Source organism: Mercenaria mercenaria, chromosome 7, assembly GCF_021730395.1.
Source record: "Mercenaria mercenaria strain notata chromosome 7, MADL_Memer_1, whole genome shotgun sequence".
Taxonomy (NCBI): domain Eukaryota; kingdom Metazoa; phylum Mollusca; class Bivalvia; order Venerida; family Veneridae; genus Mercenaria; species Mercenaria mercenaria.
Genome location: NC_069367.1, coordinates 36081049 through 36105153, shown reverse-complemented (window position 1 = coordinate 36105153; position 24105 = coordinate 36081049). Strand labels below are relative to the sequence as shown.

General features: G+C 33.6%; 2 protein-coding genes across 4 annotated transcripts in view; both read right to left on the bottom strand.

Moving 5' to 3' along the window:
• The window catches only part of LOC123554417 (uncharacterized), a 30412-nt gene extending 14302 nt beyond the window's left edge, over positions 1–16110 (bottom strand). Inside the window, exons 1-6 of one of the 2 annotated variants that reach the window (XM_045344550.2) lie at positions 15963–16109; positions 15525–15615; positions 15053–15121; positions 14233–14415; positions 12333–12540; positions 11164–11506 (exon numbers count right to left, since the gene is read on the bottom strand). In XM_045344550.2, coding sequence (XP_045200485.2) covers positions 12335–12540; positions 14233–14415; positions 15053–15121; positions 15525–15579 — 513 coding nt within the window. In that variant the 5' untranslated portion in view covers positions 15580–15615; positions 15963–16109 and the 3' untranslated portion in view covers positions 11164–11506; positions 12333–12334. Of the gene's footprint in view, positions 1–11163; positions 11507–12332; positions 12541–14232; positions 14416–15052; positions 15122–15524; positions 15616–15962 lie in introns of those variants that run through there. The other variant, XM_053548105.1, reaches the window with a different exon arrangement.
• On the bottom strand, positions 1809–10675 carry LOC123554415 (collagen alpha-1(VIII) chain-like). Of its 2 annotated transcripts, XM_053548104.1 has the most exons (3): positions 10052–10675; positions 5847–6073; positions 1809–4048 (listed from the first exon to the last, which is right to left on the bottom strand). In XM_053548104.1, exons 2-3 carry the CDS (start codon positions 6022–6024, stop codon positions 3627–3629), a joined length of 600 nt encoding a protein of 199 aa, XP_053404079.1. In that variant the 5' UTR covers positions 6025–6073; positions 10052–10675; the 3' UTR covers positions 1809–3626. The 2 variants fall into 2 exon arrangements, with proteins under 2 accessions (XP_053404079.1, XP_053404078.1); XM_053548103.1 differs by lacking the exon at positions 10052–10675 and having other exon boundaries at positions 5847–8990.
• Positions 16111–24105: the final 7995 nt, after the last annotated feature.

Below are 24105 nucleotides of genomic sequence, written 5' to 3'. Positions count from 1 at the left end.
ATATAATAGTCTAAGTAATATTGATATGTTTTAGTTATAAGTCTCTTATAACTCTTTTATAGAGTGCCAGTGTGCATTTTATTGATATTTTATTGTGTATATTATGTAATATATGTTGAACACTGATGAGACTGAAATAATGAAATAATACTAATACTTTATAATGATAATAAGCGTTAATCACCAGTTTTACAATTATCCGATGACTGTTGATATTTCTTAATATACAGTAACTAATTGTAACTGATTTATAAAAAAAACTATACAAGAATCTGCAAAGGTCTACAACTTATATCGACTTCCCACCTTCACACAGTTTTATTAACAATGAAATTAAACATTAATTGAGTATGTCTTCTTTTTTGTCATAAACGGTTATCAACGACGTCTAAACAATTATTGACAGGAAGTAAATACAACAAATCATCAGCAGTTTTAAAAACAAAACACGGATACAAAATCAATCATGAAATACCCGTATTCAATCAATATCTGACACTAGTAATGTATAAAGGTTTCGGGGATTATACATATTTTCCTTTGAGGTAATAAAGTATAGTTTTAACCATTTAACTTTTCATAGATAACTAAAAGTTAACACGCGTTCTGTGGTGTCTCGACAAATAATAAATGGTATTCTGTTATGTTTTATTTCCTGTAAACGTTATGTAGTAATTGCAGCGTCAATCCGTGCATTCGTTCGTACCGATTTCGTGTCTGGTCTGTAACTTTGCCATTCATAAATGGATTTCAAAAAGACTTGGGGAAAATGATCAATATGACATGATGATGCGTCACCTGGAAGAACCATGAAACTGGCCGTATTACTTTTTGAATTATCTCTCTTTATTGAATATCCATCCGGATTTCATGTCACGTTTTGTAACTTTGTCAGTCATGGATGGATTTCGAAACCACTTGGCACCAATCATCAGCATTGCATGATGATATGTCACGTGCTAGAACCATAACTCTAATCTTCTACCTTTTTTAAGTATCTTCCCTTATTGAATGTTCTTGTTCAGGGAGTAACTATAAAACAACTGTATGAAATAAATGCAATTTTCACACAATAAAAGAGGACATTTAGAGGAAGTGCAATGTACATTGACCATAATCTACGCATCTTACCTTTTCAATTATACCCCTTTATTGATTTCCATCCCGATGTCTGTGTTTTCAAAAGTATTTCCTTGTAAAACTCTTCAAAAGTTTTATCTTTCGTATTATATATAGAAAGTATTTTTTAAAAAATACCTCTTTCCGTGTATTAATAACGTTCTAATCTAAACAACGGAATCCTGTAACAAGATCTCAGCGGCATACAGTGTTTCTCCTTGTGAACTCATTGTATAACTTGTGTAACAAACATTACAATAATCTAACTTTTGCATGAGTTCAGGTGTATTTGATGTGAGATAGATTTACAAACTAGATGTCAGTTTAATTAATTAATATATTCCGGTTTGTTATTTGTAAAATCAGTTTGCTGTTGAAAAAAAGAGTAGAATTTGAATATTATGCAATTATTATGATGACTATTCAACGTCTGAAATAACTAGAGAATTAGCCCGTATTGGGAGAGCGCAGGTCTACGGATCGCGGAGTCGTAAATTAAATCGATACTGGGTGATACTGTGTATGGAGTCATTCGTCCTCTACCTCTGATTCGTCCGGAGAAGTTTGCAGTTACTTGTGGAGAACAGATTAATACTGGTACAGAATCCAGGTACACGTGTTAGGTAAACTTCCTGCCGTTACGTAACGAAATACTTTTAAAATTCGGCATTTAAACCAAAACAAACAAAAAAATTAGAAAAATTTAATCATTTAGCAAGCTCTGTACCATGCGTCACATGTTTATGTAATAGGAATTTATGATAAACATGAATCGTAATAATATTTATACAAAGTCTAGACGAGTGATAAAGTTATAACAATGAAGACAGGGACATGTGTAGCGTCTCACATACAGTGCTGCACAAAGTAAATCTGAGTATTGCAATTGTCTTTCAAAGATGTTAGATATCTAGAAAATATGTATATACATTCCGCTTCTCACCAACAACTCTTGAAATCTTGCATCACTTGAAAACAATGTTTCAAAATTGTACAATGTATAAAGCAGCTAGAAAAGTTTTAATCATTCACCAACTTAATTGGTTTTCATATTGTTTTTTTCCTTACTTATATCGATTGTACCTACAATATAGGAATACGACTGCAGTGCTCCTTTATATGTATTATAATGTGCCAGATTTGAGTTGCAAAATCAGGGTTATATGTCCTTGATTGATAAAACATACTATTAATAATAATGTTAAACGTTGATTACTTTCTAGCACATTCACGTTTTCACCAGTTCTTATGTTATTCAGACAGAAAATTAAGGTATTAGACCTTTTTGACACGACACTTTAGCACATTCGCTCCTCCGCCAATCCTAATTAATGATATAATGTTGAAATACCAATACAATGTACTTATACAAACTTGTTTAATTTTAATCAAGACAGGATTGGACACGTAGGTCTAGAGTTATGTGCCCTTGGGTAACAGTACCGATATTTGACTATTCCAACATTCGAGCATCCGCATTTCTTTGCCAATTCTTATGGACTTGTATTAGAATATATATAACAATAAGATTTGGTCAACGTTGCTTACGTATCGAGTGGTCTAAAATTTTGTGCCATTTGGCAGGATAGATCAATTTCTATAGAGTTGTATAGTTATAATTTCCCCACCAATGTTCATGATTTTTTTAAAATTAATGCTTATGTGATCTATGTCTTGTTCTAGTGTTGGTTATTTCGTGATAGATATTCATAAGCTATGTGCTCGTGACTTAGCAATGATTGTAATTCAGCTTAGTTGTATTACTGTACATAAAGATACAGGACTGGAGTGCGTTCGTGTCTAATGTTTCGGTATTGTCTAAAATGAAATTGCGCACGGGGTTTCATTTTTCCAAAAATGTTGGCCCTTGTTTCAGTGGCATCAGTCAGACAGATTAACTCAATGGTTCGTCTAAGTATAACGGGCGGACAGATTCGTTATACAAAATTTTATACAGGAACTTAGCACTTAGATAGTAGAGGACATCGCAACATAAACAGACAGTGAAGCCGACGTTTGTCATCAGAATATTTTTTGAAGCAAACATTTAAACACGTTTGTTAACTCTTTAATGAGGAAAACAATGTCATTTTTATTCAAGGGATTGAGAATCTTCATCCAACCGTGAATTCTTTAAGTTATGGCATCATTCATTGGTATTATAGTTCATTTTTAGGCTGGTAACTTGTCAAAACACATCCGTAAGAAATGAAATATTCTTGTCGCTGGATGTCCCAACCTTTGTGATAGAAGATACCGCATTTACTCAGATACATTTTAGGGTTATGCTAAAATATCTGTCGATCTATTATTTAAACAACAAAAAGAATATATCAAGCTGAAAACGTTATGATTGCAACAGTTCTTTAAAACACATTGGAAACAAAAAGAGATGTTTAGACACACAGAAACAATTCATAACAGAGTGTATAAACACTAGCAAGAATTCTTTTCAAAGAAAATGTAACTTTAGAAGGACGCAAAGGACTAGTCCTCTGGCATTTGTTTTAATTTATTGTTGTGAGCAGAACACCAGAAAAACTGTTCCAAACTCTTGAATCCTTAAAGAAACGTAGGCCACTAACAGATGATACGACTTTTATCCACACACGTTCCTTTGCACCCAGTATAGCTGTAGTTGTAGCCATTTGGCAGCTGACGTACCTACCGTCGTCGTCACTGAAAAGTCCCATCATAATAGGTTCATTTTCAGTGTCAATTTCGTAGTAAACGTAATGACCATCAGAAAGACACAGATGCAAGTTAAACATATAGATGCCTGCGACAGGTGTAACGTAGACTCCAGTTTTGTTGTTGTAACTAGAACCCCTGTCAAAGGACGTCCTGCTAAATACAAGGGTCTCGCCATTCTTTGGTGAAATCTTCTCAAGATTGTGCGCAGCGAAGGCTACAGCTACATTTTCTTGATCTGGAAATCAAACATTTTAAATCTTTAGACATTTTCATATTATGTACGTTCGTCATTTTCAATTTCAAAAAGAAAGCAAGCATTAACTTTCTGATTTTGATAAAATAGACGTCATGGCTAAAATCATGAAAACATATATCTGGCATACGGCATTGTTAAATATTTGACGGGTAAGTGGCGATCCGGATAAAAATGGCAACGTCAATCCCGGTACCAACATAGAAGTACTATTCATTTAAGACAGTGTGTCAGTGAAGCAGATGAATATATAAACGCTTATTATTTTGATATGGGCGGCTATCGGTCTGAAAATGATCTGACAGTAAATAAGATGTAAAAGTGTTCCTGATATGTAATTTGTTCACACATATCAAATGCAGACGTGTCTATGCTCATCTGATAATCTAACACGTTTTGCTGTTTGATTTATACGGTTGCTAGTAATTACCATAGTGCACTGTTTCAATAACTACAAATCATACCTTGAAATTTAGATATTATTTAAATTTAGAAACTTTATCTTAATTTTAAATTCAATGGATTGTAATTTAAACGGTGAAAATGAAGGAATTAAATTCTCAGTATCATCTCATACATGTACTAGTGTGCATTGTTCCTTATTCTTTTAAATTATGTGTTAATAAAATGATAGATTAAGTAAAGAACGTACAGAATGTATAAATCTTTTTCCTAGATGGGTTTTGATTTAACATTTTAATGTCTGTATGGAATCAATCTGTTTTGAAATGCACTGGCGGGAGCTTCTGTATGTTTTTTTTTTGTATTTCATATTTACTTTTTTCTCAGTATTGCTTTTGTCTACAACTTATTTGAATTAAAATCTCGATCTCTACTTTTACTTTTTATATCAGAATACAGACTGTCGTGATGATGTGTATATTTGTTACCTGTATGCAAAAGGATGCACCACCTTTGTCTTAGTGACAATTATCAATTGATCCCATGTATAATTTATTTTAAACCTGAGCTTTTTGAAAACATTGGCTAATTTGCAAAGAAGAGAACCACATAGTAGCTAACAAATAAGAAAATGATCAAATAATAATAAAACATATTTAGATGAAAATATTATTACAGACAATGTCTATATGTATGAGATAGGAGTATTTCTTGGAAATTTACTTTGGAAATACATTGCCCTTACAAGCTTTGAAAATGTTAATTTTAGAATTTGGTATTGTTCTTTTTTTAATTTTCTTTAGCTGCATGAGCTATAATTGTTACTAGATTACTTTTAAGTAAACAAAAATGTCAAGTGCTGAGGGAAATGATCAAATAATGTTAAAACATTTTTACTTAAAAAAAGTTTGTTCTTTGCAAATTGTCCTATCTTTTACATCGTGTGAATGTTAAAAGTATCACCTATTTTAAACAATGAAATACTACATTGTAGAAAAAAATGCGACAAACATGCGAAACTACCAAATTAATATAATGACTAATTCAAGATGTTGAATCCAATACCAAGCTATCCATACTAATAAGATATTACAACATTGAACGAAATTGATTTCTAAAGTGCATATATTGGATAAATATGTAGTAAGCTTAATATGAAAAATACAACCCTAGAACACAATTTGAATAAAAACACGCAGCCAAATCTTTGCATATCATTTTAGCATTTATACAATGTTGTAAACTTTACACTGTTAGTAAATTATTGACTGGCAGGAAATAAGTCTGCGTAAATTAGTACAATTGATATATCATTTTGTAAATGTTTTATGAATTGTTTAAGTAACAAAATATGTTTAGGAAGTGCATAAATACATACCATCTACTTTATCTTTGATTTTGTCAATAACTTTCCTATTCTCCTCTCTAGCATCGTTTATTTCATTCTTTACGTTCTCCCAGTCATCCTGTAGAGCATCAAATCTACTGGACATCTGAAGCTGCATGTTTTCATTGTCCGATTTTATCTTCTCCACGAAAATTTCCGTTTTTATCATCTTTTCAAGCGTCTTCTCTTCATAGTGAAATCTGGAACATTCTGGTTCGCTTGAATATACAAAAGCGCACACAGTCGCTAATAATAATATGTTCACAAACATCTTGAATGTTCTGAAATCACCGACGGAGTGTTTCTATTCTATTATTTTGACAATATAAGCCGGCTGAAAATGAAAGTATGGGGTGTTCAAAAATTTCTGTAAAAGTTTTCATTCATGTAGATGAATATTTAAAAGTATATACCTTATCGTCTGTTTTAAGCAGACATCGGCTGTGTAATGCAAGCATATATATTACTATGTTTAAACAGGAACCTTCGTGCTTCTCTATTTTACCTGCATTACATTATGGCTCTTCATTAGAAAAAAACACTGAAGTTCACGAGCGAGCGGCGATTCCCTTTTTATGTCTTTGGGACATCTAAAAATTAAATAGGATCGAACTCGCTTACTACACATTGCTAATGGAACCTTATATCAAGGCTAAGCGTGTTATATAATTTACAAAAGTACACGGAAGTGACTGTTTTGACTGCGAATTCCATGGCGGAGAATAAGTTCCAAGATTTGGAGACCAGAACCAGCATAATCTGTACAAATGTTTGATGCTGGAGTTTTGAATATGGAGTCATTGTGTCAAAATCATATCGCTGGGATATTATGCATGCTATGAAGAATTTGTTCACCTATTTTCCCGCGTTTTTTCCAAAGTAACTGCAAGAACATATAGCTTTTAAACATATAAATGTTTTCGGAAGTATATCTGCATGCAAAGTACATTTTGACAGCCCCTGTACTTAAATGATGCTAATCAAAAATACGTTCAATGGTACTTACATAAAAAGGATTGTTGTAATGATTTTCCTACTGTGTTGTGATAATGAAACAAATTCCACAATAAAGCCTCTAACATCGTTAGGCTGTTGATGTTTTCTCAATCAGGAGTAAAATATGATGGCCTTTTCAGTACATTACGTTTTTGTCGCTTTGGTGTACGCGCAGCTTACGTAGCTAGTTTCGTTGTGTCATCAAGGCAGGCGCACCAAAGCGTCATACACAGACTTTGGAAGTTTTGGTTAGCCATTTTGGAGCGTGACCCAGCGCAACAAAATGAAACTATCAACGCGCTACAATGAAATATTGTGCTGTATAATGTCCGAAAAAAGACACCATAGTATACTGTTAACTTGGTAACTCATGATAATTATTTCAATCAAACAAATATGCAAAATATGTTGAATACTGTTCTTAATTAAATCTCTGAAATCTAAACGAACTTAATTACGATCTGAATATTATTTGTGATGAAGTTATTACAGCTTAATTAAAGATAATAGTATAAAAAGCAACCATGAAAGCCGCAATATTCTGGAAAAACGTTTTAAGTAATCTATCTGGAAAGCATTCATTTTTGTTTTTACTAACCTAATAACTGATAAATAGTGCTTTTTAGCAGTGAATTAATGGATCAGATATTCCTGCGCAGAATATTGCTTCAAGAGGTAAGAAATTCATAGTTCCCAAAACATTTTATGTCTTATGACGGAATTTTGGACATAAACTTTGAATTCGAACATATAAGATAAACTTAAAATGTAGATGTTAATTTAAGATATTATCAAATAATAATGATAAAGACGATGTTGCTGGTGTATTTCTTTGAAAATCACATATGAATACAATAAGGTTATCATAATAGTAGCTCGATCTGGGATGCTGTATTCGGCTCAAGTGGACTTTTACAAGATCAGATCTCACGAGCGTGATCCGTACTTGCGAAATCCATGAGAGCCGAATCCCAGATCAAGCTACTGTTATAATGACCCGTTTATTATACCTCTACATTTTTGTCTGTTGTTTTGTTATTGAACGAAATCTTCAATATTTATCGATGTTAAAAGGTTTTATGTGTGCTATTTATAGAGCTTTATCAAGTCATACAATACAAAAGGTACAGTATGGATTTTTTTTCTGTCTGTTCATATTTGCTTGTGAAATACATGCCGACTTCTTTACAGAATTTTTATAGAATACGCTGCACCTCCCAATTTACCAATTCTTATTACATATTACGTATGTTGCCGATTTGTGACATATTTTGCTGAGTGTCATTGTTTGTGGCCGAAGGTTATTATATATATATATTTGTTAAAAAACTTAGTTAATACGAATTTATTTAAGCTCGTTTGTGGAGAAAGCTTAAAGCTTATTTGAACCACTCTCGAGTCCACTTCTTGGAAAAACAAGTACTGGTGTCATATGAGAAGTCATGGTCGTGACCCCAGTGGGGCTCGAACCCACGACCCCTGGGTTGAGCGGCCGGCACCTTAACCACTAGACCATCGCTCCCCTTTTTAAAAAAACTTATCGCTATAACTTTATAAAGCAGGCCATTCATTTTAGATATATCGTCAGTTTACTTCAAAACGTTGGACACAAACATGATTGAAACCTGGTGTTAAGTTTCAATTCCTATCAAAATAACTTAATACGAAATACAATAGTTATTGCTGCCTATGATGAACATTCCTGTGTGCATGATCATTCTAAGTTTTTGAAATGTTTGGACATTGTAAGGCTATTTATCTACTGATGACATAATTGTCTATTAAAAGTATATGAATATTGTCTAACAATATAGTTAATATCAACCCATTAGCAGCTTTATTCTTGACAATTGGAATCGTTTGGTTTTTGTTAACATAATAGTCCATTCTATCTAGCAGGAACTCCTTGGAACGTCATTGAAACATAAAATCTGCAAGAATATTCTTTCGAAGCATAGAATGCAACCATGCAAAATAACAGCAGACTCGGTTTGTCTGAGTCTGGTCACGAGAGAAAATGAAAAGTGCAACACCTCTTACGCCCTAAAATTTTAAAATGTTTGATTAAATTGTTTTTATTAATCTTTGTCTAAACTTTAGCCTTTATGCTGTGACATTATTTTGCCAACAGCTCTATCATGCCTATACAACTGGTTCGAATCCTCACAAATGTATGATTACATAATATATACAAAGGAGTTAGCATTGTTTGATGCAGCTTTCCATAACTAAGTGAAGTTAGAAAGAATCAAAGCAAATATTCAAACGAAAAATATAATAATTTCCAAATGGCTCCAGATATGGCAATTTGTTGTTGAAAGTAACACATTTTTTAGCAATGTTTTATTGATACTGAGGACTACTGTGTGTTATTTTCATTTGAAAAAGTGACAGAGAGAAAAAAAATTGTTTATTTCGTATACGAGATAAGCAAATAATATCTTCCTAATTCCGTAAGTAAAATATCTCAATCAAAGCTCTTGCAATGAAAGTACCCATTTGTATTATTAGAAAATTCATTTTTTATACATTTTTGAGAAAGCATCCTTTGTCTTTATTAAAGTATATATCTTTTTATATGCATGCCTTTCAGACTTTCACAAACATTGACCTTGTAACCCGAAGTTTGTAATAAGATAGCACGTTGTTGTTCCTCCAAAAAGCATTATTTTGGGAGACGCGGGTATCCCTATACTACACAATATTATCCGACTTGTTTGGTCATAACTTGTGCACCGAAAAATATGATTATACTTTTGAAAAATTACAGCGTGTACATAAAGATTTTGACACAAAAGGTAAAGTAATTGAAAGTCTATGAGTAGCCGGGAGTAGGAGGAGAATGGGTTTGAAATAACAGAAATGGCGACTTTTGAATCCGCTAAATATAATAATGTAAATAAAAGAAGGTCAACGTTTGATCATAGTATCTCAATAACTTATACCTTTTGTCACATAGATAGATAAATACCACGACTGAATTCAATTCAGCTGATCCAGAAGCGAAACTGCATGTTATATAAAGAGCGGACGCAGTGGTCCAGTTGTAACACTGACTACGAAACCAGGGTCATGAGTTCGAAACCTCGCTTCTCGAATAATGATTACTAACATTCAGATAAGAGTGTAAGTATGCTTTACACAGGGCATGCTACAAAACCAGGGAAGTTTTTCAAATTGAAGCGTCATCTGTATCTTACCTCTCATGAACAAAATCAGTCAAATCGAGTCTGTTATTATTCTTCTTGGTTGCGTTCTTTGCTTCCAAAGGATCTTTTTACCGATTTTATTAACTATCACACCAGCAATCCTTAAAGTGCCGTGTAGCGGCTGTGAAACGTCTCCCCGTACTTGGATTCAGTGCTGTTATATTTTCTGGTCCTTTGAGATCATGGAGTCCATTCAACATGTGTGTAATAGAGTTCCTATTAAGCCGGTGCTAGGGGACGTGAGAGGTGTTGCACATTTCATTACCTCTCATGAAAATACTTAATCAAACCGAGTCTGCTATTATTTCTTCTTGGTTGCAATCTTTGCTTCCAAAGAATCTTTTTACAGATTTTATTTTGCACTGTCCTTGAATAACAATCATTGATAGTCTTCAGGGTAAGGTGTTCGTATGGGCTACCACCGGCGACTAAGCTTACAGACACACAAGCTGCGTGTTAGGGTGGATTGTGATCGATCATCCTCAACACACAGATCAGAATCAGAAACATAAAGTTAAGATAAATAAAAGAATATTCATTCTAGGAGTTCTAATCATGGCTTTTCTCATAATACGTATTATATCTAGCCAAACATTGCGGGTGTGTGTGGGGGTGGGGGGGGGGGGGGGGGGGTGTAAGACCTTATGACTTAAAACATTATACATTTAAGAATATAGGAAAACAACGGCGAATAGGTCTTTGACTGGATGGGCGTACGAATTTCGAAACAAAGCATTATTATACTAAAACAAAAATTCAAGTCGGTGTATGTGTATCTGACACATGTTTGAACAGACCAAACAAGCACATAATGTCAGAGACAAACGTTTGATGAACATAAATAGTGGATATTGCACACTGAAGTTACTGGAAGCTCGAACAAAATATCCTCTTTTGTTTTACACGATCATGTCAAGATCACTGATCACGTGATACTTCCTTGTGCATTTGATTAATTAATTAGCCTATTAAACTTGTAGTACGTGAAATAAACTTGTGTTATCAATAATCTTAAATTTTATGAATAATAATATTATAGTTAATGTTTCTGTTCGAAAATGTATCATTCATTTAGTACAACGTAGTATGATTTACATGAATCAAAAGGTTTAATATTTTTATTGTCAAAGAAGAAGCAACTGGAAATGCGTTTCACATAGTCAAATAAATCATTCAAATACATGTTCAGCTATATTAACAAGTTCATGCGTTTATGTACAGTATATAGTTACACAAGTACAGAAACTTTATATATTTATATTTATTAAATAAAAGCAACTTTTTCAAAAGCATGTACACAGAAGCAAGTTCATAAAAAACATATGCGCGTTTATTTCTGCGCTATAGTACATTATCTTACACAAAAACACATCACGCATGTCACTATTTCATTCTGTCTTTATCAGTATCCAAAACATCTCGCCATTTTCACCGACATCGACATTTCTGAAATACAAAATACAAAATATATAATAGATTTGATTTGATTTCAATTAATGCAAATAACCTTTCTAAAAGACTGTTCTTATGTTTGTTAAAAACTGTAAATCGAAAGTAAAAAAGTGATTTACTGACTTCTAGAGAGAATGTTTTTATGTAAACAGTCGTGAAATTTGCAAAAATCTCTAACGCTAGTAATGCAATAGATTAAAAGATATTTTTCTATATTCAACATCCATATTCTAATTTGTAACTTCAAGTATATCATATTCAAACATCTAAATCTAAATTTTCCGTCAGTTCTAATACGATATCAACAAAACCAAAAACGGAGTGGTCCATTAATTCAATTTGGGCCATTTCACTTATTATTCAAAGGGGTTTTCACTGAAACTTTACTGACTGAATAGCGAACAGTGCGACCAAGATCAGCATGCACGTCCGTGCAGGCTGATCTTGGTCTGCAGTGCTCGCAAATGCAGAATCACTTGCCGCCAGCAGGCTAAAGGTTAATAAAATGTAGTTAAGCTTTTTTGTTTAATGGTGTTGCCTACTTTGTATATTTTAATGATGAAGCATGCCCACCTAATTTTTAAAAATTGTTTCTTAAACTCTTTGTAATTTGAATTTTTATACTTAACTTGAATTGATATATGTAAGAAGGCGAGAATCTTATCTGTGTACTAAAATCACACTCGAGTCCACTACCGGAAAAAGCGAGGTTAACCGGATGTTTGACATGTGAATATTATCTCTTAATGACTGCTTCATTTCCTGTGTTTTAAATGTTCCACTTAATGAGGTATAATCTAGACACTCAATAGATACATACCTTTAACCCCTGCTGCAAAGAGGCCGAAGTTGACAAGCAAAGACACCGATCCACAAACCCATAAACATCCAATCAATGGTCACCGAAGCAAACGCGAACGTAATCAAATTCTTATTGCAGATTTTGTCCAAACAGCCAGTTGTCACGTTGCCTTCACATTTCGTAAAATCAATTAACTTGCCAAAATGTGGGTACGTCCAAACACTTCCTGATATAAAGAAGCAGTTTTTATATTACTAAAGTCGCTTTTACTCCCAACATTTAACAATGTATATACATTTAGTGAATATCACTATTAACGTAAATCTAAATACACTAAGAAGTGAAATTACAATATGCCTAAAACACAGCTTCTCACATTATGAATAGAACGCTCAACCAGAGTTTTGTAACCTGTATTGAAGGAGCCAGCATTTTTTGCAACCAGTTTCGTACAAAGTACGTGACAAAATGTTTGACCCGCATCTACAAGACAATTCACAGTCAATCCCAAACCTATGTCTTTTTTACCATTATACGAGAAGAAGTATACAAACTGGACAAGAACATCAGATGATAAAATACCAGGATTTCTTTCGCAAGTCCGAATGATCATTTCGTGACTTATGGTAACGATAGGTTTATGTACATAGCTCCAAGACTATGAACTCTCTTCAAAATAAGTTAAGACATGCGAACTCAAAGTCTGCTTTAATATTTCTTTTAAATCCCATTTCTTCAATCTGACAGATTAATCGTAACTTTAAATGCTTTATAATTTTATATTTGCATTCGTTTGTATACTGTTTAAAATGTCTATTGTAAACAACTTTTGTACGTGTTTATACGTGCCTGACTGAGTTAATTGAATTTTACGGAGAACCAAATATATCGCGGAGGAGAAATTATACTGAAAACGTAGCTTAATAACATCTCTAAAAACAGTAATGTAAAAACATATATATATTATTAAATAAATATTAATTGTAAACATAATAATATCGCAATAGTTGTTAATAAAAACATTTCATGTTAAGATTTTACGGTAGATGTCTGTTTAAAAAGGTCAAAATATTGTCGATTGAAACTTTAAAACAGGTCTTTCAAAGCTTGAACGTTATAGTGTGCTCTGCGCTGTGGAGCGAAGTCCACACAGTCGATTAAAATGTGTTTAACAGTAAGCGGTACTTGAGATGGTACACAAAAGGCTGATCTTCATGCTGAACATTAGCAAAATAAATATTTCACTTCCTAGATTTTACAAAGAGTTGACCGATAATTTAAGACCCGTACTAATCTCAGCTAGCAAAAGACTATTTTACCGCATCTCACCAATATTTTAAACACAATACCATTCCGCCTAATCTCTCCTACTAAAAGACTGTTCTACCGCATCTCACCAATATTTTATGCACGATAAACTTATAGACTACTCTACCGCATCTCACCAATATTTTATGCACGATAAACTTATAGACTACTCTACCGCATCTCACCAATATTTTATGCACGATAAACTTATAGACTACTCTACCGCATCTATCCTATATTTTATGCACGATAAACTTATAGACTACTCTACCGCATCTCACCAATATTTTATGCACGATAAACTTACAGACTACTCTACCGCATCTCACCAATATTTTATGCACGATAAGCAAAGACTACTCTAGTCTGATGCAACTTTACAATAAAGGCTACAGGCTGACTGAGATTAGGCATAGGTTACCGTTTTTCGTCGGAGAAGAACGTCTTGATTTTTCATTTAATCGTTTAAAATTCTTGATTTTAAGTCACATCTACCTTACGAAAATCACATGACGACGTTTTCATGTAATATACTAATTCAAACTCTACGATACTAAAACGTTAGCAGCTAAGTAATACTTAGTAAAAAATGAAAACATATTCAAATTACCGCAAATCAGCCAAGCTAAATTAAACAAGCCTCCAAGAATTCCACACACTAAACCACTGAGTGAACTTGACTCGTCCTCATTCTTTCGGCCAAAACCGCCGAAAAATATCGGTGCCAAACCGCTTACTATAAGGTAGATCGGGATCAACTTTTCAATACTACAGTCATGTAGATATACCGATCCTGAAAAAGGGAATACTAACAAATCACACTGTTTTCTCTAGTTCATTGCATTAAACTAGAGTTACTATAAAGTTAACGTTTAACCTTAAGCCTGCTGCAAGCAACTGATTCTGCCTTGGCAACCAGTGCAGACCATGATCAGCCTGCACATCCAGGCTGATCATGGTCCGCACTAGTCGCTATTCAGTCAGTAAATTTTCAGTGAACACCCCTTTGAATAATAAATTGTATTGCCCAAATTGGGTGATGGACCAGTCCATTTTTGAAATTTAGCAGGGTAAAGGTTAAGATTCTCATCAATTATCATAATCATATAGGAAAAATTAAATATTGACATTAAATCGATAAAAATCACCGAAATGATAAAAATGAATTGTCTGTGAAAATCATTTTTGTATTGTGGATAAATATTTATTTTGATTATTCTTAAAATCACTTAATGAGGGAAACATTTAATAAGCGGTCAGCAAGAGCAAATAAGTATTGCATCCTCGTCACCAGATCGTATCTAAATTGCAAGCGGATAGAAACAATTATTGACCTAATTAGATATAGATATTTTTGTCTATCTGCTTTTGATCATGGTTAATTTTGCAGCGATTAAAGTAAAGGAAAACTACTAATTTAGAAAACTCACCCATCACAATCTTTGCAATACCATAGCCGAGCAATGCAATAACCAGTACAACAAGGAAGCAACAGAAAGCTAAAATATATAAATACGTTTTAACATGATGTGTTTTAATAATATAAGTCTTTTAAAATTAGTATCTTGTTAAAAAATGATTTAACTTGAATGTCTATAAAACATTAAATTTGCATAAATGTGGTGTAGAGCATAATTTGAACAACTTTACTGTTCATAATGAAGACGAATAAAGTTTAGGCTAATTTGCGAATATTTAAATATTCATATTAAGATATTTGAGTTTGCATTATCGAAGTGCTGATATGCAAATATCATATTTACACATTGGCATTTTAGTTATAAAACTAATTACGTACATCCCAACAGAAAGGCGGTAAAATGCTGATCGTGCTAATATTGCGATTTTTTTTATGGCCTTCTGCAATTATTTATCACCTTCAGTATCAAAAGTTGTACTCACTCATTGCTCCGCACATCACACACATCTCGCCTTCGTTTGATTTCCCTTTTCCCATTTTTTACCTATCCACCAACAGATCGTACGGATGAAACTGAAAATGAATATACGTGTACTGTAGTTTTTTCCCCATAATAATGGTGGTCAGCATGTTTTGCGATTAATTATAGATGATTTTGAAACCTGAATAAAAGTATTATGATACCAATACTTATACAGCTTTATTTTTTTTTCTTAAAACAAGGACGGAAATCCTGAAAGGAATAAAACACATTCCAAATCTTTGTTTTATATTTTATAATAACAAGCGTTTAACATCAGCTTTACAAATATCCGTTTGTCGTCGTGATATTTCGACATGAACAATAACTTACTGCAACTGATTTATAAAATAGTCTCTAAAAGAATATGAAAATTTCTACAACTTATGTTGTTTCCTACCAGAGTTTTACACAGTTCGATTATCAATGAAACTGAACATTAATTGAGTATGTCTTCTTATGTTGTGATGATCGTTTATCAACGACGTCTTAACAATTACTGACAGGAAATAAATACTACAAATCAACAGTAGTTTTAAAAACAAAACACGGATCAATATGCGTCCTTGTTCACAAAGGTTAAACTGTTTTCATCATTGCCTGCACCTCTTCAAGTATTGTGCACGTGTGTGAACGTGTGTACTTTGCACGTATGTACTTAAGGCTGGAGATATATGGCGCACGACTGTGGCAAGACAAGGCATCTTTCAAAAATGCTTTATGCATGCACCTAATTTCTCAGCATCCTTTGAATAACAGGTAGAAGCTGCTCATAGACTGAAAGTGAGTAACAAAAATGACGATGAAAAATCCTTTGGAAAAATATGTCAAGTGATAATTCAAATGGCAGCTTCTTTTGTGCGCCCGTACATTTTGAAATGTACGTTTCATAATAAATGGCTTGCTAAAAGGTTAGATTAAAATCAAGCGTTCACAAAATATGTAAAATATGTTAATTAAATGAAATGATTTATTAAATTCTTAACACATTACTGTTCTTAAAATATCCCTGTAAAGAAGGGACACACGTGTTTAATATGTATAACATACCTTGCCTTTGAAATTATGAACAAAATTGTATGTTTACTTACATATGTTGATCAGTATCTCTTCTGTAAGTTCTAAATGTAGGGCATTGTTTACGTCATATATTGTTTACATGAACATAATTAATTTTCTCAAACTGTAAACGAGTTGTTTTATCATGTATACTCATTGAGTCCAGTTTATCTACAAATATTTGTTTTCCTTTTCTCCCATCATATTTTAATAAAAGATACAATATCACAAACAGTGATTTGTCGTTAAATAAAATATTGTCTCGAGTTCAGATACGAAGGAAATATTTTAAGAGGGCACAGCAAGAGTGATACTGTAATACGCATCTGAACGACACGTAAAGATTTTATTCAGGAGCAAATTACTAGTTGAGATTTGTGATTTTGATTGTAACACGACATCAAGGACTATTATCTATATTTTGGAAGATAGTCTCATAATATTTGCTTGTGGTTTTCTTTTCCAGCGCGCACCCTTTGACGTCATAATTGTGACGTACAAACAGTGCATATGGTGCGAAAACACGCTTTCAGTCTTCTTTGTTTATTAATAGGGGAATTAATCCAGTCGTGATACACGTAGTTTTATATTCCAGTTTAATATGTTCACCGTAGTTTCTACAGATTAACCAAGGCGAGGGTTTTATTACATATTTCATTTGAGCAAGATATCATCATGCAGTTTGAGTTTTTAACACGTTAGTCACGTTTAAGTTTTAAGTTACTATATAAGGATTATATTAGGTTCGAGTTTTATTTTGACTATATTAGCTGTCACCATTGGTTGCGCTAGATCTAAGCCCCGTCTACATTACGCTTATAGGAATTTCAGACGCACGAAGAAATGGTTTCAGAACAGATTTGTGAGCAAAGCCACGAGTTTCAGGATGCTATTTTTGTGCTATTTTTGTGTTATTTGCCATCACTGAAAACGAAAGTTGGTTGGATTTTCACATATTGATACGCCTGTTCATTTTAACTTATTTTTGACAAAATTGTTTTTATCGGTTTCAGATTAGTGACTAACATTGAACAGATTATATTATATACCCTTCTCAAATGCGCTCATTTGATTGGTCGAAAGGGATGCACGCGCGGGTCCGCTAAAAGCGACATTGACCCGCTAAAGTGATAATGACTCTTGTGATATCAAATTTTCTTATATGTATGAAGTATGGACCAGACAAATGAGTGCATTTGAGAAGGGCATATAATATAACAATTATAGACTTATGTTCCGGTCAATATCATTTTTTACAGGTCCGTAAAAACGCATATTGACCTCAACATAAGTAAATAACTGTATAATATATATAGCAATGTACACCTAATGCCATTTCTTTTCTAATAAATCAAGGGTTTCATGACGACTTATTTTTCTATGTCACGGGTGTTTATCTACAGTTTGATAGATTTATGACTTAGATATATTGGTAATTTACACATTTTCTTTATTGAAACTTTGTCTACGCATATAACTTCTTCAGAATCCCAGGTATTCTGCAGATCTTATATCACGAAATGCGTTAAGTTAAAAATATATTGCCCATCAACATCATTAAATGCGCGGAAATTTCAGCGTTGTTTTGTCACTTTGACACATTTCCTATTCATGTATCGGTTATGGAGCCGTAATACACTTACGCTTTGCCACGGAACGCGCGTATGTAAAAGGTGTGTTAGCAGAACGTGAGTGCTAGAACCTCTGTTTCTCCAGTAAAACATCAATTAAAAAAGACAAAGCAGCAGTTATATAATAGAATACACGCTGACTTTTCATATTAATTTTCAGCAATCAAGCTACCAACAGGTCGTTAACGTTGTTCAGTTAACGTTGGCGGAAGTTAAAAATTCTCTCATTGATATTATTACAAAATACTGCTGAAATCCTTCTACCGGCATCTATTCACAAATTTTAAATTGTCAAAGGTGCATTTCCGTCACCTGGATGCTTGACAGAATAATACCTGGAATTATAGGGGCTTTTCTCTGCGCGTAAACCTTTTACATCTGTTCAGTCAACGTTTTTCCTATCTTATTCTCTGAAATCCGTTGAACTTAATCTTTAACCTCGAATCTTTCGAACAGCACAAGAATCGGGTGAACTTCGAATCAATTAGAGACAGACCTACAGAAAAGAATTCTTCTCTACTGGGCTATAACAAGGAGTAAACGCTATCAATTTGGCTAAATTTTGCAACAACCCACAATGATAGGCTTGCTATATGTATTTGATCTACATCAAATAACCTATCAAAACAAGTATAACAAGAGCTGTGAGTGGACAGAGCGCTCGACTATTCTCAGTGCTTGATAGTATAATATAAGCAATGAGTAAAACTTTAACATTACAATAAGCATATTCTAAGTCGAAAAGGGGCCATGATTCAGTCTAAATGCTTGTTAGAGTTGCCTCCCCCTTTTACAAACTGGGGTCATGATGGTAAACAAGTATGCAAAATATGAAAGCAATATCTCAATGGACATTGAAAATATTTGGGGTGGTACGCAAACTTTAACATTTATTCTAAGTCGAAAAGGGACCATAATTCAGTCAAAATGCTTGATAGAGTTGCCTCGTCCTTTTTACAGACTGGAGTCATGATGGTAAACAAGTATGCAAAACATGAAAGCAATATCTCAATGGACTTTGAAAATATTTGGGGTGGTACGCAAACTTTAACATTTGTGTGACGCTCACGCTAACGCTCACACCGACGCCGGGGCGAGTAGGATAGCTCCCCTATTCTTCGAATAGTCGAGCTAAAAATGTACATTCTAATCTTGTTCAAGTTGATGAAATGTGTTATAACCTCCGGAAACAAAGCTTTTAGTTTTACAATATATAAGACGTCATTCCAATATAATCTACTTGCGGATTTCGACTTGTAACCAAGCTTAAGTAGAAGTTGAATTATGAAACCAGATTAAGCTATGGCCCTCAGTGGATAAATTGTAAGTAACAGTTGTTTCCGGAGGAGTTGACAGAGGACGGAGATCTTCGACTGTCCAGATGTGAAGCGTTTGCGCGAAGAGAAAAAGCGTCATTTCGGGTATTATTATGTCAAACATCCAAATGATGAAAATGCATAACTGGCAATTTCTGACTCAAAGAAGCTGTGATTAGATGCTGATAAATAGATTTCAACAATATTTGGTAATGATATTAGTGAGAGTGGGTACGAACTTTCCTCCATAACCTCAGATCCCCTCTCTAAATTGCCGTTTGTTTAGTTCTGCTCATTGTTTTCTCGTTTAGGGCAAAGCCATTATTTTAACTGGGGACCAAACGGCGCTTTTCATGGAATTGCTCTTTGTGCACCATTGAAGGTTCCATGTGCACCGCCGTATGAATACATCTGCGGATGTCTCTAAATTATATTCTTGTACTTATAACATGTGTAAATGTTGAGTTCTGCTCAACCCGGGGCTAGAGGGCGTGGACGGTAGCTTGCATTTCCACTACTGTCCATGAACAGGCTCAATCAAACCGAGCCTGCAACATTTTCGTTATGTTGGGCGACGTGTGGTTTTCCACTTTTTCTATTTTATTATCACAGCAGCGTTGTTTGTGCCGTGTGGCGGCCCTAAAATATCTCCTCGTACCTTCAATCAGAGCTGTTATATTTCGATCTCTTTTGGTTGGTCAGCACGACATTTTTGTTGTGTTGGTGTACTGTTTAATCTTTCAGCTTGATCATTTTGACTTGGTTGGTCCAATACATCTGCTTAAATAGCTTTGGGTATTGTTTAATTACCCCTTGGATATGGTACCTGATTTTTTAATTGTGTCTTTTGACAGTTTCTGTGATATGCAGTCTCCATAACCTCAGATCCCATTCGAAATTACAGTTTGTTTAATTCTGATCATTGTTTCCTCGTTTAGGGCAAAGCCATTATTTTAACTGGGGACCATACGCAGCTTTTCATGGAATTGCACTTTGTGCACCATTGAAGGTTCCATGTGCACCGCCGTATGAATACATCTGCAGATGTCTCTAAATTATATTCTTGTACTTATAACATGTGTAAATGTTGAGTTCTGCTAAGCCCGGGGCTAGAGGGCGTGGACGGTAGCTTGCATTTCCGCTACCGTTCATGAACAGTCCCAATCAAACCGAGCCTGCAACATTTTCGTTTATGTTGTGTTGTGTAACCTGTGGTTTTCTACTTTTTCTATTTTAGTAACGTTAACTACTTGTGCACTCATTCACTGAAAACAGACGAGCCTTCAGCAAAGAAAGTAAAGAAAATGTCCAAATCACCGAAATTTGTTATCCTGTTTTCAGATCTGCAGAATTCCCAGGGATTTGCTTGTGTGAAGTATTGCGAGGGTACAAATCCATCTTGAGAAATTCTGCGCACGTTTCAACATGAAACAAAAAACTCACTGCAAAGAGCTGTCTTGATACTTAATGACGTTTCTATAGTTTCCATACATGTCATGACCAGTTTTAAAAACAAACCTATTAAGAGAATTGTATAAAAAAGGTTAATGCTAAATTCTCACTATTTAAGAATCTTAAAAGGAATTAGTCAAACAGAATTATATACACGATTCCTAAGAGTTTGTCTTTTGGTACAGACATTATGACAAAGCGTTAAGAGGATGCCTTTATATTCCATACATATAATTAACAATAACCCCCACGCACTGCAAAAACATGAGTTGGAAATAATATGTCACAAATAGTGATTTTGTCTGGAATAAAATCATTGTCTGAACTTCAAATGCTGAGGAATTATAATAATACGAATTTTACCAAAGATTTTTTTTTCTACAGAAAATTACTGGTTGAGATATATCATTTCAGTTCCGCCATGACAGCAAAGGTTACTGTCTACATCCATGACGACATCCTGCAAGTATTTGCCCTTTTTATGAGGTTTTCATTTCCAGAGTGCCACTGTTTTTGACACTATGACGTAATAACTGTGACGTAAAAACCTTGATTTTGTTGCATAATAACATCACAGTTGCAGTCTTCTTTGGTTCAAAACAAAGGAAATCGAATCGTTTTAGTATAAGTTATAAAAACATTAATTGAAAAAGTGTACATGAGAATGCAACAACATTCAAAATATATTTAATTTGCTAAAACCATTTCAGCCAACAAGAGGAGAAAATACTATTCCAGTTTGCAAATTATTCATAATGTTATTTTCAATGCCAGATACACTGGATGTTTAACAAAATTTGACTAAAGGAAATGAATGATGAGTTTATATTTGAAAACACGTCTATTATTTGCAGTTTTCTCGTGCTCCATATATAATGTAACATTTTATGCATTTGCTTAGACAATATTTAAGGATTACATTTTTTCTCAGTATTTTATTTATTAAGTACAGTCCAGTTTAATTATATTTGTTAACACTCCACCCTGATATCCGTCAGATGATTCGTTACAATGAGAAAGGTGTCATATTTCATGTGAGTTTGTGACGCTGCAAGGGTCATGACGCCAAAGCCTCGACGTAGTTAATCAATATGCAATGTATATTCAGAGTATGTGTTGAACAAGTAAAATCCTCTAAATATGTAAATCACCTAGATATAACTTGTTGAACGTAGATAAATAAATAGCAATGACTGTCACTTTGAGTTAATACGAGCTTCGAAATCCACCTGAACATTCCAAATACCGTTCCATGCCAATGGCACATTCCTTCCTGCATTTCAACAACAGATGCAAGTTTTAAAAGCTATTACTTGATGATTGTTATACACAGTACCATGTTTTCTGTTATTTTTAGAAATATATTTCAAATAAGTTTTCTCAATTTCACATAGGTATGTATTATAAATTATACCATTCTGTTCGCATTTCTTAAATATCTCTTGTATTATGTAAAAACTAACATATAATAAAACTAAACACGCTATGCGCAATACCCAGTACAAATAGCGAAAGTAAAGGATGATATAAATAACAAGAAACTGTGTCTGCTTGTTTTGCTCAAAGATATTTGCCACGCCATTAACTCATACGTCTATACTGTTAGATGTCAAGATATTTCAGAAGTTATTGAGCATTCCGACGTGGTCGACAAATCCTGCTACATCATCGAGTACTGCAAACAAAATTGAAAGAAACATGTTAATGTATTCAGAGGAGCAATCTTTATTTATTATTGCAATAAAAACATTCCTAAAGAGGAGGATCACTGCAGTAACACCATTTATGATCGGTGGCTTGGTCGACAAATCTTGCTTAATTAGTGTATACTACAAACAAGACTGACAGAAATTTATTTAAAACAGCAGTTTTTATTTATCATATGCGTATGATGAGTGGTAGCACAATCCTTGATCGGCAACTTGCAAATAAATCATTTTTTAGGATTTGAATATTTCTATAGATATACTTACGGTTACAAACAGCACTTGAGTATTATATAAAAACAACGCCAATCATAAAATTCTTGCTATTGCTTTTAACTAATTAAAACATACGAAATACCATAGCAATTGAATGAAACATTCGAATCTTCTCAATGCGTTTCATAGGTATATTTGTACAAATTACCTGAGGTGTTTAATTATTTAGATCTGGATCTTCACTTTGATATTGAAGATTACTTGAATTCAAATAAAACATATACCAGAATGAAATGAGATATTTTTGTTTTGTTTTTGTTATTGCATTATCTCTTATTTCAAAATGACCTTACAGATATAGGTAACTAAATATTTTGAAATGTTGGAATAAAAGCCCTGTCGTCCATTCTACAGATAGAGGAGCAACTCCAATTTAAACATGTCGGCGCAGTTCAGCTTTTTATACTTTTTGGTTTTATCATTATTTTGCCTTCAAAATGAAGGAGGCATGTTTTATACTGTCTAAAATCGCACTGAAATGTCCACTAGAGATAACTAATTTTCGAAATCAGACGTTAAACACATGCACATGAGATAAAAAATCTATGTCGGCGATCTAGGGTTAAATTAAATTGCATGGTACTGAAATTTAAATATCGGGACAATTACTAAGCTGTTACGCCCAAATGATTAGTTGATGATATACATCTTCAACAAAATATCGCCTTTTTCAATATGTGTCAATCATGTGTATATTGACCGCGTACCTTCTGTGTCGGCAATTTGGACAACAGATACGTTACAACATCTATTCACTTACTTTTTCAAATACTCAGGTGCGTAATGCATGTTCCGGAACGACTATTGACAGTTTGAATGTTTAATGACATGATTATCAAAATAACATTTATTTATTAACGAAATAAACATATTGTAGAAAATAAAATAAGATGATGTTCAACTGTCACCGTGTTTCGATCTGTTTTTAACAGATACGTTACGAAGTGTTTCATTCAGCATACATTTATATTGCATTTATCTAGAATTGTTACTGGACAGTGTAGTAGAACACGTGTTTAACTTTATATCCGAGTTAAAGTATTTATCTTTTAGTCCAGATTTCATATTTTTCACTTGAAATTGGTGGTGTCTGACCTTAAATA